The sequence below is a fragment of the Heptranchias perlo genome, chromosome 6 (genome assembly GCF_035084215.1).
Source record: "Heptranchias perlo isolate sHepPer1 chromosome 6, sHepPer1.hap1, whole genome shotgun sequence".
In the NCBI taxonomy this organism is placed as follows: domain Eukaryota; kingdom Metazoa; phylum Chordata; class Chondrichthyes; order Hexanchiformes; family Hexanchidae; genus Heptranchias; species Heptranchias perlo.
In genome coordinates, this window is record NC_090330.1 from 17,185,140 (window position 1) to 17,199,789 (window position 14,650).

The 14,650-nt window shown below is 39.7% G+C and overlaps 1 protein-coding gene across 3 annotated transcripts in view; it reads right to left on the reverse strand.

Annotated features, from left to right (window-relative positions):
* The window catches only part of LOC137322788 (proteasomal ATPase-associated factor 1-like), a 32,023-nt gene that overhangs the window by 6,825 nt on the left and 10,548 nt on the right, over positions 1 to 14,650 (reverse strand). For 2 of the 3 annotated variants that reach the window (XM_067985850.1, XM_067985851.1), the window contains 7 exons: positions 13,037 to 13,140; positions 12,838 to 12,927; positions 10,457 to 10,555; positions 9,575 to 9,725; positions 8,396 to 8,590; positions 4,254 to 4,345; positions 1,703 to 1,818 (listed from right to left, as the gene is read on the reverse strand). In XM_067985850.1, the coding sequence (XP_067841951.1) occupies positions 1,703 to 1,818; positions 4,254 to 4,345; positions 8,396 to 8,590; positions 9,575 to 9,725; positions 10,457 to 10,555; positions 12,838 to 12,927; positions 13,037 to 13,140 (847 nt within the window). The remainder of the gene's footprint in view (positions 1 to 1,702; positions 1,819 to 4,253; positions 4,346 to 8,395; positions 8,591 to 9,574; positions 9,726 to 10,456; positions 10,556 to 12,837; positions 12,928 to 13,036; positions 13,141 to 14,650) is intronic. The other variant, XM_067985852.1, reaches the window with a different exon arrangement.

Consider the following 14,650-nt stretch of genomic DNA (forward strand, 5'->3'; position numbering starts at 1 on the left):
GCAAAACTTCCCTAAAAAAACTCAGTCACAAGCCACCCGTCCCACATGCAACCTCCCTTTTCTCTCCAAGGTCCTCCTCCCAGCTCTAATGAAATTACTAGTGCAGCTTTCATCCTTCTCACAGCTCTAAAACCGAAGGCGTGAATGAAATCTTCTACAACTTTGATCTGATGCTTTATCCCCCCTCTTTGCAGCTTTTGATACAGTTGACCATCCTATCCTCCGTCGAGATCTATCCTATGTTGTGCAACTCCATGGGGTTGACCTTGCATGGTTCCAGTCCCACCCATCTGAGTGTATCTCCAGCAAGGGCTTTTCTGCTCTCCTTCACACAGTCGGCCAAGGATCGGTCCTCTGACCTCGCTTCTTCTTTATCTACATGTTGCCCCTCGGCAACATTATCTGCAGGCACAGGGTCATCTTTCACATGTATGCTGATGACACTCACTTCTACCGCTCCACCATCTCTCTCGACCCCTCAAATACCTCATTACTGTCACACACCAAGTCTTGGATCCGTCTCAAATTCCTCCAGCTGAACATCTGCAAGAACAAAGCCATGGACTTTGGCCTCTGCCATTGGTAATCTTCGCATTCTGTTTGACCCTGGGCTGACTTTAAACCCTACATCCTATTGGTTAGCAAGATCACTTTCTTCCACTTAGGCAACAATGCCTGCTTTCAACCCCTCTGCTGCTGATCCTTCTCCATGCCTTTGTCACCTCCAAACTCAACTTCTGTTGCAAGTATCCTGTCCTGCACTAACCCATTTCTCCTGTCCTCACTGACTTGCATGGGATCCTGGTTCCCCAGTGTACCCCATTTGAAATCCTTGTCTGTGCCTATAAATTCCTCCATGGTCATGTCCCACCCTATCTCCTCCAGCCCTTTATCCCCTCCCAAATGCTCCATTCCTCTGCCTCCAGCCTTCTGTGCATCGCCCCTCCCTTCATCCCACCATTAGTGGCAGAGCATTCAGTGGACTCAGTTTTACCCTTTGGAACCTCCCTATCTAAACCTCTCTGACTCTCCATCTCTAGGCCCCTGTCTTTGACCAAGCTGATCTCCCTCCTGGTTCAGCGTCCTTTCTCCTTACTTCTATTTGTGCACATTTTCTTATGATAAGGGTGCTCTATAAATACAAATTGCTGTTACTGAATTTCAAACAGTTGTGCTAAAAATATCAGATTACAAGTGCAAGTGATTTGTTGTGGTGGGGCATCTTACTACAGATCCTGCAAATTTTTACACTTAGTGTATCATGAGTTGCTGCTTGAATACTGTAATTTACAAGAAAAAGACCCAGAGACAATGAAAATGCCACGTTCTGAAATGATCTATCCAATTACAAGGCATTTGCCCTGTGCATTAGACAGCAACTCAGATTTTTTGATTGCACGCGAATGAAAACCTAATTAGAAATTACATTTTTCCCATCTGATTCCTGCTGGGTGAAGAACCAAATTTAAGGATTTTTGCTTCAATTTTTTTTTTTAAGTAAAAAGAACAAAAGCTAACTAATTTATACAGGAAGTCAATACTAATTTTTGACCATAAAATGGAGTAATGCAAGTTTACACCAATTAATTATTGCACTTTTAAAGGATTTTGTAAGAGTGGAATAACACAATCACTAACAAAGGAAACGTCCTGCTAATCACCAGATTAACTTAACGTTCTGTCTATCACACAGAATACTTACTTTGTGTTTCGAACATCCAACTGATAAATGTTACCATCCTGTGTTCCTGCAAGGACGTATGTACTTGAAAGGAATGTACAACAGTTGAAAGCATCAGATCCCTCAAACATAAATATCTGAAAATTCACAACGCAGAAAATTATGTCAGTTTTATCTGCATTCTTTCACACTGAAAATGTTAGGACTTTGAGGCATTTGATGCCATTTCTAGATTTAAAAAGATGCCAGGATAGGAGGCATTATGATGATACTCAGCCAATTTCAACCTAGAAGAGTGCCTCATCATACGCCAGATATCTTGTTTTATTGGCTCCTCTCCCCTTTTTTTTTTTAAGAAGAAAAGCTTCATTCTTTTTAAGTCCTCCCACACCATTTTCTGACCAAAAGGACCGCTTAGAGACATGTGGAAGTTTGCAGCTTGACTTAACCATCAAATTTCATTTCCCTTAGGAAACTACACTTCTGCAAACAATGACACAGTCCACCAGTTTAAACTATATTAAACCACTGCACAATTTGGCACCTAGTACCAAGCATTCATATCTGAGCATGTGCACTGTGGTGGTCTGTGCCAGTACGATGTAAATATTAATTTACATTACGACTTACTCAATTTCTACAAGCCATTTTCTACTGCAAATCAACAGTTTAAAGCACATATAAATAAATAGTTTCAACAGTACAGAATATAGCAAAAAAAACCTTTATTCTTGCACAGACCCATACATTTTCTGTCTTTGTGTAGTACTTAAGATATATGTTATGAAGAGTTATAAGCACTTGAACTTCTTGTTTTCTTCCATATCCCTCATTGGAATGTTTATGCTATTTTCATAATGTAAACTACATCATACTTATAGTGGCTTCTGCTCACTTCCTAGAATCATAGAATGATACAGCACAGAAGGTGGCCATTCAGTCCATTATGCCTATGCCGGCTCTTTGAAAGAGTTATCCAATTAGTCCCACTCCCCTGCCCTTTCCCCAAAGCCCTGCACAGTTTTCACCTTCAAGTATTCATCCAATTCCCTTTTGAAAGTTAATATTGAATCTGCTTCCACCACCCTTTGAGGCAGTGCATTCCAGATCATAACAACTCGCTGCGTAAAAAAAATTCTCCTCATCTCGCCTCTGGTTCTTTTGCCAATTACCTTAAATCTGTGTCCTCTGGTTACCGACCCTTCTGCCACTAGAAACAGTTTCTCCTTATTTACTCTATCAAAACCCTTCATGATTTTGAACACTTCTATTAAATCTGCCCTTAACCTTCTCTGTTCTAAGGAGAACAACCCCAGCTTCTCTAGTCTCTCCACATAACTGACGTCTCGCATCCCTGGTACCACTCTAGTAAATCTCCTCTGCACCCTCTCCGAGGCCTTGACATCCTTTCTAAAGCCTGGTGCCCAGAATTGAACACAATACGCTAGCTGAGGCCTAACAAGTGATTTATAATGGTTTAGCATAACTTCCTTGCTTTTCTACTCTATGCCTCTGTTTATAAAGCCTCAATCAGGTTCATTAAATTGATTCCTGGGATGAGAGGGCTGTCCTATGAGGACAGATTGAGCAGAATGGGCCTATATTCTCTGGAGTTTAGAAGAATGAGAGGTGATCTAATTGTAACATATAAGATTCTGAGAGGGCTTGACAGGATAGATTCTGAAAGGCTGTTTCCCCTGGCTGGAGAGTCTAGAACTAGGGGTCATATTCTCAAGATAAAGGGTCAGCCATTTAGGACCAAGATGAGGAAATATCTCTTCACTCAGAGGGTTGTGTATCTTTGGAATTCTCTACCCCAGAGGGCTATGGATGCTCAGTCGTTGAATATATTCAAGACAGAGATCGATAGATTTTTGGACACCAAAGGGAATCAAGGGCTATGGAGATAGGGCAGGAAAATAGAGTTGAGGTAGAAGATTAGCCATGATCTTATTGAATGGCGGAGCAGGCTTGTGGGGCCATATGGCCTACACCTGCTCCTATTGCTTATGTTCAATCAGGCTACTTCAGCGGTGGCTTCAGTATCCCACTACTTCCAATCATCCTGGTGATAAATAGGGTCCAGGCTTCCTTACTAACCCATGTGTTTTTAATTATATATTGTACCTCATCTCTTGGTGAGGTTTATGTTGTTCTTGGTTTTACCCTATTTGTGTGCTTGATTTGGAAATACTTGTGAAAATCCTTAAATTTGAAAAAAGTAAATTAGCTTTTGAGTTATGTATGAGCCAGAGACATTCTTAGTAGTCAAATATTTATCCCTCTACCAACATCACTAAAACAGATGATCTGGTCATTACCTCATTGCTATTTGTGGCACCTCGCTGTGTGCAAATAGGTTGCTGTGTTTCCTACGTTACAACAATGACTACACTTCAAAAATACTGCAAAAGGACTTTGGGACGTCCTGAGGTCATGATAGGTGCTATATAAATGCAAGTCCTTTTCTATTTTATTACTGTATGCACAATCTGAATTCATGTTAGCAGGTTAACAAATGAGGTTAGCAAGCAGCAGCCACACAATCTTCCAAGCAATGGAAAGCACTTACTGGTTGCCTGCTGAGCAGTCCAATGCTTTGCAGTTTTCTGTCTTCACGTGCTAAAAGTAGTAATTTTCCCTCAGTCCCTATTTCACGTTCACCTGGTAAGCACATAATTTGTTTTTAAAATAATGTACAATGTGGGCAGGAATATTATATTGAACATGAAGTCGTATACATATCTGCATAATTAAGTCTCATGCCTAGTGTGTGTCTGTCACATCGTGCCTTTAAAAGGCATTACACCGTAAAAATTTCACGCCACCAAAGTCACGTCTGTACGGGAAAAAAAAGATAAGAATTGGCTCAAATAACCACGTGTTCAGTTATCAAGCATCCAACTCAATAAGTATGGATAAATCAAAAAGTAGTCAAAAGTACCAATGAGCAAAAACTGAGCAATCAAATTCCTCAACTTCTTTTTGAAAGCTATCATTTACTACTCAGCAAATACCACAAAATTGACCACACTGTGTGAAGAAATTATTTGAACAGTTTTCATCTGCCATTTTTCCTCTTCACACAGGCATATCTAGATATAACATAGCAAATATGTGAAGTACCATAAAATTGATTAATTAATATAAAAATGTCTGCCAGAAATTTCCCCAAGATGGACTTACCCCTCTGTCTGGAGCTTGAGATTTGGATTGTAAATTGTATATGGATATTGGAATTTCCAACTGCTGTTGATATATCCTGTGTATATGTGTGAGAGACGCATCATGAGAGTTTTCACTCTGCCCCTGTGGAACTGCATATGCGCTAACCTACAAATCTCAGTAAAGCTCATGAACATCTTTTAAAAAAGCTGACACAGCCCCATAAAAGCTTGACAAATCAAAAACTCGTACAACTGAAAAACTGCCCGAAATAAAGGCTTATGATCCAGGCCACTGCTTCAAGGTGACCAAATAAATTAAGTTCATTTTTATTACATTGGATTAGTGTTACGGGATCACAATCTGCAATTCAGTTTGTTTTTCTGTGCACTGGATAAGCCCTGCTCTCTCTATTTACGTACTTCTAGGGCTAATGGTCCTGATTGCCGGGATCTCTAGTTTTTAAAAATTTATTCGTTCATGGGATATGGGCGTCGCTGGCGAGGCCAGCATTTATTGCCCATCCCTAATTGCCTTCGAGAAGGTGGTGGTGAGCCGCCTTCTTGAACCGCTGCAGTCCATCTGGTGAAGGTTCTCCCACAGTGCTGTTAGGAAGGGAGTTCCAGAATTTTGACCCAGCGACGATAAAGGAACGGCGATATATTTCCAAGTCGGGATGGTGTGTGACTTGGAGGGGAACGTGCAGGTGGTGTTGTTCCCATGTACCTGCTGCTCTTGTCCTTCTAGGTGGTAGAGGTCGTGGGTTTGGGAGGTGCTGTCGAAGAAGCCTTGGCGAGTTGCTGCAGTGCATCCTATGGATGGTACACACTGCAGACACTGTGCGCTGGTGGTGAAGGGAGTGAATGTTTAGGGTGGTGGATGGGGTGCCAATCAAGCGGGCAGCTTTCTCCTGGATGGTGTAGAGCTTCTTGAGTGTTGTTGGAGCTGCACTCATCCAGGCAAACGGCGAGTATTCCATCACACTCCTGACTTGTGCTTTGTAGATGGTGGAAAGGCTTTGGGGAGTCAGGTGGTGAGTCACTTGCCGCAGAATACCCAGCCTCTGACCTGCTCTTGTAGCCATAGTATTTGTATGGCTGGTCCAGTTAAGTTTCTGGTCAATGGTGACTCCCAGGATGTTGATGGTGGGGGATTCGGCGATGGTAATGCCGTTAAATGTCAAGGGGAGGTGGTTAAACTCTCTCTTGTTGGAGATGGCCATTGCCTGACACTTGTCTGGTGCGAATGTTACTTGCCTCTTATAAGCCCAAGCCTGGATGTTGTCCAGGTCTTGCTGCATGCGGGCTCGGACTGCTTCATTATCTGAGGGGTTGTGAATGGAACTGAACACTGTGCAATCATCAGCGAACATCCCCATTTCTGACCTTATGATGGAGGGAAGGTCATTGATGAAGCAGCTGAAGATGGTTGGGCTTAGGACACTGCCCTGAGGAACTCCTGCAGCAATGCCTAGTTCCTGCGAGAGTTCCCACCTCCAACATACAGAGACTCCAATCAGGGCTACTAGCACTGGAAGCACATGAACAGGAGAAGCAGGTCCTTTCCATGCATCAGCCACCAGATTTAGCAGGATCACACAGGGAGGGGAGCTCATGGATAGCGGAAATAGGAGCACAGTGTTGTATAGCAGCTGACTTTAAAATTGATTTTTTTTTTTAAGGCTGTTCTGTTGAAAAAAGGCTAGTATTGTATTTTTTAAAAATGAGGTTCAGAGCAGGAGAACTCACCTCAACCTGGCTGGAGGACCAACTTTAAGACAGAGCCACAAGGAAGAAAAAAAATGTAAAAATCAGCCATCCCATCCTAACTATGGGCATATGTGTTCATCTAAAAAGGCAGGCTATCAGCACAGATTGAAAATGATCTTCTGCCTCACGAGACAGCACCAAGACAACTAAGTCCAATCAGTACCACAAGGCTATCCAGCTCATCTCCACACTGACTCTGGCAGCTGAGTAAAGAGACAGACAAGATTTTTGCTTGAGGCAATATGTGGCTGACTTGCGATCACAAATCTCACCGCTAGAATTTGCCCAATGTTGACTGCTTTGTACACTTAACTGCATCTACTACACTGAAAATACAAACTAATAATTAATTACAAATGGCTAATTTGAACATTGCACAAAAAAGCTACTTGCAACGTAAATAAGTACTACAAACTCACTCCAGAGGCAGAAAAGAATAAATGCTACAATGTAAATAATGGGGAAGAAGAGGTTTTGTGGCAGGAATAACAGTTAATTGAATCTTTTTTAGTAAAAGGCTAGGTAAACAGTATTATAAATAAAAAAACATGAGGCCTGTATTTTTCAGTATTAGTAATTTACAGAATATGTTTAACTTGAGTAAGTCACATGGAAATCCCTTCAGTAAATGTGATATATTACAGCAATAGCAAAATGTTGTTGGTGCACATCAAAGACCATTCTCCAGATTCTAGATTATTCCTGAGCAATGCCATGGGAGATCTACAAGTAGGTATAATAGTGGTTTAATTTCCACTAGGGTTCTCCTGCTCATTTGCCATCTCTTCAGCGAAAGAGCCATGGAAACCCTGGAAGAATGGCATTAACAGCAACATTTTGTAAGCAATCAACTATGACAACAACTTGCATTTATATAGCACCTTTAAAGTAGAAAAATGTCCCAAGCTGCTTCACAGAGGCATAATCAGAAATAAATGGATGTCAAGCCAAAGAGGGGTGACCAAAAGCTTGGTCAAATAGCTGGGTTTTATGGAGGACCTTAAAAGAGGAGAGGGAGGAGGAGAGGCACAGGGGCTTAGGCAAGGACTTCCAGAGAGTAGTGCCTAGGCAGCTGAAAGCATGAAAGCCAATTACCAGTGTAAAGCTTAGCCCATACATTACTAAACCTTCCCTTACAAGTACTAACAGATATATTTCATAAATATTTCTTCACCTACAACTATAGTAAACTCAATAGAGTGACTGCTTAACTTGTGAGGCCAAGATCTAAAGCATACTCAATGTCTACGCAGTATCCACAAATACACACCAGCGACAGCCAGTGAGGAACACACGGGAAAAAAGAGAGAAAGTGGGAAAGAGAGAGAAATGAATGACTGAAAAATCATCAAATTATACTGCAGAATGGATTAAGATTGTATATGATGGATTAAAAAGGAGATTGCAGTACACTTCCTAAACTCGTATCTTGATGTATCTAGCCTTTTAAAAATAATGATGCAGGTTACAAACATTTTTTCCCCCATAGTTATCAAAATTAAGTTAACAGCTAGAAACTAAGCTATGGTCTGTATTAAGCTAGGCTCAACTCAGGACAGCAATAGGACATTGGATAGTGAGCAGAAGCAGCAATTCCAGGAGATTCTCCCCTCACCCCAGGGACAATTATAGCACCCCTACAATGCCCCTGCTGAGATCATGTAACAGCACAAACTAGGGAATGAAACAAGGATCTTCCTGGTCTGTATGCTTCAAGTACTTACTGGATAAACTCAGTTGTTAGGGAGTGTGCAACAGTCTGTTTCAATAGTTTACTTACTTGGTGGTTGCTCAGGCGAACCCAAATTCACAGTGTTTTCAGCAACACCAATTGAACAGCCATTAACGGGCGTCCCACAATCTGCTAGAACTGCAAGGCAAGTGGACATGCCACAGTCCCACAATCTTACTGTTCCATCCCTGGAGCTTGAGATGACATTTCGTCCACGTTCTACAATTGCTGTATCAAGAATACCTTTTAAAAAGGGAAATCCAACTTAAAACAAACACCTTCATTTAACATTAATACAGTCTATAAACACAAAAATATTTTCAGTATTGAGTAACAGAACTTCAGACATAAATGCTTCTGTCTTGCAGGATGGAAGGCAAAAGACAACTTAAAAATCTAAGCAAAATTAGATTGCCTTCAACATAACTTCAAAGTTGGAATTACACGGAGTCAGTGTCTACTCTTTTGTTCTTTATCATTATTCACTGCCGTAATAAAAGAATGATTTTTGGGGTTTTTCTTTCTTAAAAAAAAATCGGGTGAAGTTAGCAGTGAACAAATACATGCTCATTAGGTCAAAAATAAAACTTTGTAACCAGAAAACTTTGGGTTTAATCATCAAAACAATTTTGGAATGTACAAATAAGCTACTTTAAATAATAAAAGTTTACAATCGTCTTCATATTAGGCTAAAAAGAATTAATGTGCATTATTAGCTGCATCCTCTCCCATGGAGCTTTGTATAGCCTAACATCGGAGACTGAAGGTGCACTCTACATTGATGCTGCCTTTTAGTACGGAGATGGTAAAATGTTCCTGGTCACAAACATGAAAAGTGACTGCCTATGTCACAGCAGAACGCCAGTTTAATTGGGTTTAATCCTTATTTTGCAATTCATTTTTCGAGGAGGGGTAATTATCATGTTTAAGGCTTAACGATAAGCAGCTATAAGCAAAGACAACTATAACAGTAGGTGAATGTAACCAAGATAGGTTTTCAATAAACAGTATCTTTTCCTCAAAAATCTAAACCTGTAGTAAACCTTATAATGCAGTAAATGCACACCAACATCTAAACCTCTAGCAAAATTTACAACAGTCTAAAGGGACATTTTTTCAGAATCCATTTTGCTCAATGTAAAACACTCTGGTTAACAGGTTTACAATATGGAACAGAATGTGGTATTCTTTTGTTTCCAAAGAGACCCTGTTAATAGTTCTCTATACCTCCTTTGTGTCCATTTAGAGTTACAGAACAACTTCCATCTTCAACGGACCAGATCTTTAACTGAGTATCCATTCCTCCACTTAGAACCACAATGCCTGATGGAAAGAATCTACAACAATTCACGTCGTACACGTGGCCAACCAGTTCTCTCTAAAAATGAAAATCAGTAACTGATTAGAAACATGAATAATGCTTCCAATTCACATACAGTCAAGCATGTGCATATTTGTATGTGTTACTTCTCAGAGATCAACTTCTGATGATCACTCAATAAACTTGTAGTGATTATGTTATAATATTGTTAATCCTTTAGCGTGGGTGTCCTTACTGATGAAGTAGCCTAGCTGTCCAATCTACATTGGCACCCTCAACAAATGCACCAAAAATGTAATTAAATTACTTGCACAATATGGATTAGCTAAAACAAATTATAATGGCTACATTGGAATGATTATAAGGCAGTAATCTTATCTCAAGGTTCAGATATAACAATTATAAATTGGTTGAGCTTCAGTTTCCTCACTTATGATGTTACTGCAAACCTTTGATGAGATTATGGCTTTATAATCTCCCCAGGGTATCTGTTATTGTCTATATAAACTGAGAATTTTTCAGTAGAAAATTCTCTCAAAGTTCTCTTAGTTATTCAAAATGCACAATCACTTTGGTACAATGCTTAACTTCAAACAGAGATTCAGAATTCAAACCTTTTCACGGCATGATAAAGTCACACAACCTTTCTAAAGAAGCTGATCAAAGACACCTGGTCATGTGCTTACCAAATTTAAAAGAAGAAAATTGTTGCAACAAGATTTTTTTGTGAACTTACTGTAAATTATCTGTAACATTAAAAAGTGAAAAATAAATAAAGTCTCACTAACCCTCAATTCTCCATTGTTGGCCTGCCAGATTCTCATTGTTCCATCTGTACTACAAGATACTCCCAGCCCTCCACCACTAGAAACATCCATGCTGGTTATCTAGAGGGTAAATAAGGATAAAAGGGTAAAAGAGGTAACGCCATATTTATTTCTGGCACCATATACAATTTATTTTTAAAGATATATCAGGTGCAATAAAATTAATATTGTTTTCTCAAACAGAATTTGTTTTCTACACGAACCCACAATGTAATTCAAAACTGTTAAAAAGATACACACACATACATATATCTATTTTTTTTTTAAATCGCTGGCACTCACAACCAATTGGGGGCATGCATGACAATATTATTTTTCAGAAACAGAATGAAAGCAGGTGAACACCTTCAATCTTCCATTCCTTTTGAATTATTAATCTTGGTCATAATGCGGTGAGGAGGTACCAAGGAGAGGCCAAGCGCTTCCGCACAGAGGGGAAGCAAAGTCAAAGGACTCATTGTGACTGGCAGCAATTGACGTTGCAAAAGGCTTGGGTGCAGTAGGTGCAGGGGCTGGCGACAAAACTGGAAGTTTGTAACCGCAAGAAAACAGGCATGTTACATGTTCTATTGTGTAATAAAGAAGTTCCTAATCTGGGGGGCACAGGGAGGGCAAGCTGAATTACTGTTTGCTTAGCACGATTATAGCTTCAAATTCGCTTTGTTCGTTTAATTTTATTCTTGGCCTGTTTTGTATGTTTTTTGTCCATTTTGCCACAAGCGACAGCAAGAGGGATACTGGGGTGGTTGGTGATATGGCGGCACTCCTCCTCCTCCCATAACAGCAGCCGATGAGGGCGTGGGATTTCAATACAGAGCAAGTGCAAGCAGGAGGCACAGATGAGATGGGCTCCGTGGCTCGACTAAGTGGAATATTGTGGATAGAAGCATGAAAATTTAAATCCATGGATTTAACTGCAAATTTGGAACAAGCAAACTGTTAGCCAACAAATTTCAGAAAACAGAGCACCCCTAGCAAGGCAATCAGCACACTGCCCAGGTTGAAATGTGGAAAATGGTCACTTGGGCAAGGTGCAAGAGGACTGGTGGTGCTTATGGAACTGTACTCCAATGCGAGTTGCTACCTTCAGGAGGTAAGAGGAGAAAATTTCAGGAGAGGTGGGGGCCTAATTGAATTTTTAAAAACTGCCATCACTGACATAAGTTTTGTTTGGCTGTAGTTTTATGTGGATGAAGTTTACACAGTTGTGTATCTAAAGTCCCTGTTATAATAATAATGTACAACAACAGAATATGATCCATTATTTGGACTGTTTTAGTAACTGTTTCCCATGGGGAGCTGAGTGATAAAGAACGTATCCATTTGTGTAGAAAACAGACTCTGCTGTTTGAGAAAACAATATTAATTTTATTGCACCTGATATATCTTTAAAAATAAATTGTATGAGTTTGAGTAGTATGAGTTTTTGGGTCATGTTCACTTTGAGTAGTAATGACTGAGTTTGTTTTCAGGCATGTGGAAAGAAACAGTCCTATTAAATTATACAGCCATCACCTCGCTAGAATGTAATGAATATTTTAGCACTGGAAATTAACTAAAATATTAACTAAATCAGCAGGATGACACGGTGCTTATCACTGATGAATAAAACATCATCATTGTGCTATAACACCCTTAGCTGAGAGTGCCGTGTCATGAGAAGCGCCTTTGCAGTTTTTTGGGGGAAAGCCTTGTTTGTTTAATGGTTGGGGCAGTTGAAAGGTCTTAAACAATATGTTATGTTAGCCAAAAAAATAAAATCCTCTTGTTCTAAACAAAAGTACTATTTCTTAGAAGGGGGGCAAGACATAGAACATGAATCTCCGAATGGGGGCGCTGCAAAAAAGGTTTGGGAACCACTGCTGTAACAGATCAAGTAAAAGGCACAAAGTAATCTTTTTTGCAATTAAATGCAGTCTTGCTGGAATTTTGTTCTTCAAATAACAAAATGTTAAACCAAGTAATGAAATGTTATTAGTTCCATTAAGAATCTTACTCCTCAGACCACCTGCCACTTTGGAGCTCTAAGTCTTAAAAAAAGCACAACCATCACACACAGCTAATGGGAGCTGGATCCAGAATTGTGACTAGAAGAGCTTACTTTAAGGTTTATGTTTAATTATAAGTTGCATTGATGTTGCATTACAATCATAGGTTAATCACAGAAAGCCGACAATAGGGGTTCCCAACTTCAGAATTTTTCAAATAACAAGGAACCCAATGCAGACAAGTTCAAGTTCAAAACTAACAACCACACTTATCCCAAGAAAAGTATCAATATCCTTTAGTTTACACAAAAATTCACTTTACGCAGAAACGATTTCAGGAAAATATGGACTTACACTTTTAGTGTGTATTCTAGAAAAGGTTGTGTAAGGCTTGAGAAATTTTGAGGCTGCATTCCCATCAGGGCAGGAAATTAAAATACTTTTCTGCAAAGGGAAAAAAAACCTTTTAAAAATTGAATGGTTCATTGTTTAAATTACTGCATTTTCAGGAATGGCAATAAGAAGGAAAATAATGCAAGGATAAAGATCTCACTTTTGTAACCTCAGTTACTTCAAATCCTTCTGAAGCTGTGACCACTGGGACGCCATCTTTACCAACTCCTTGACACTTTATACAGCCATATAAAGTAGCTTTTCCTAAATTATTAAAAATGGACATTAGATCACGTTGTTCATCAAATTAAATAACCCTCAATTATAATCACGAGTCATTTATTCCTCATTTATGCAAGATGTCAATTGCAAATAAACCATCACCTTCCAAAATACCCATCTTTCAGATGAGACATTAAACCGAGGCTCTGTCTGCCCTTTCAGATGGGCCTAAAAGATCCTATGACACTATTTCAAAGAAGAGCAGAGGAGTTCTCCCTGGTGTCCTGGCCAATATTTATCCCTCAACCAACATCACTAAAAACAGATTATCTGGTCATTATCGCACTGCTGTTTGTAGGACTTTGCTGTGAGCAAATTGGCTGCTGCGTTTCCTATAACAGTGACTACATTTTTTTTAAAAAAAGGACTTAATTGGCTGTGAAACGCTTTGAAATATCCTGAGGTTGTGAAAGACACTATATAAATGCAAGTCTTTCTCTCATAAGGGTTTTTATGCTGCAAAGATCAAAATCATGGCACCAATTTGCAGATAACTTCAGGTGTTGTACCATCTGTTGAAATTAGATTACGGCAGATTCAATACCAGCACTATGATGGGCTATTACAGCACTGTAAAACCCACTCACACAGAGTGCTGATTTTAGAATTTAAATGCTTCTGTACAATGTTTCTATGTGCTGCTTATGGATCTGTCATTCTTAAATTAAGACTCCATATATTTGAAAAACAGAGTTCTGATTTTATAAACCTTTGAAATTAGCACTCTTAATGGTTTAGTGGGTAGATACACTGCGTGGTGTGGCAATAGTCCATACAGACTACGAAGATCCCAGATTCAATCCCTGGTCTACACTGAGTTGGCCAATTTCAGCTAAGGTAGTTACAACGATGCTGCAATGTCTCCAGAACTGGGAAGGTGATGGAGGAAATAAGCCAAGGTCCTGCCTCTGCTTTCCCCCAGAAATTCTTGCCGTAAGTGCAAGATGACACGGAGTAAAGTCAGGAACGTTCTCAGCTGTGGGGTACCCATGAAATAACCACCATTTGAGTAAGGCACTAAAGTCAAAACCACTCGTGGAACCAACTTCAGGAAGGGAAACATAAGTGCAGGAAGGCATTCTGTAACTGAAATTGATGTTTACTTCCTACATCAACAGACAGGTATGACAGAAACAGAGATTTTGTTTAATTTTAAAATAGCTATGTTCAAATTGGAAGATGCTCGCTCCTAAGTTTCAAAATGGAAGATGGATGATAATCAGCCTTGTCTTCAGAAAGCAATTAATATAGTAACTTTGATGGGTGATATGGCTTGTTTGAAATATTAGCGTACACAATTTGACAGATGGAGTTGTAATTTCTAGTCATGACCAGTCTCTTGGGGTGCAGGGGGAAGAGTGTTTGTGAAGGAAGCCAGCAACCTTTAGTGGTTACCACTTTGTCTAGGTTAAAAAATTAACATTTTTGATTGCCCAACTACTCCAAAGATCTTCAAAGGAGAAAACAGTCTAATAGCCTAGGAAACCTATCG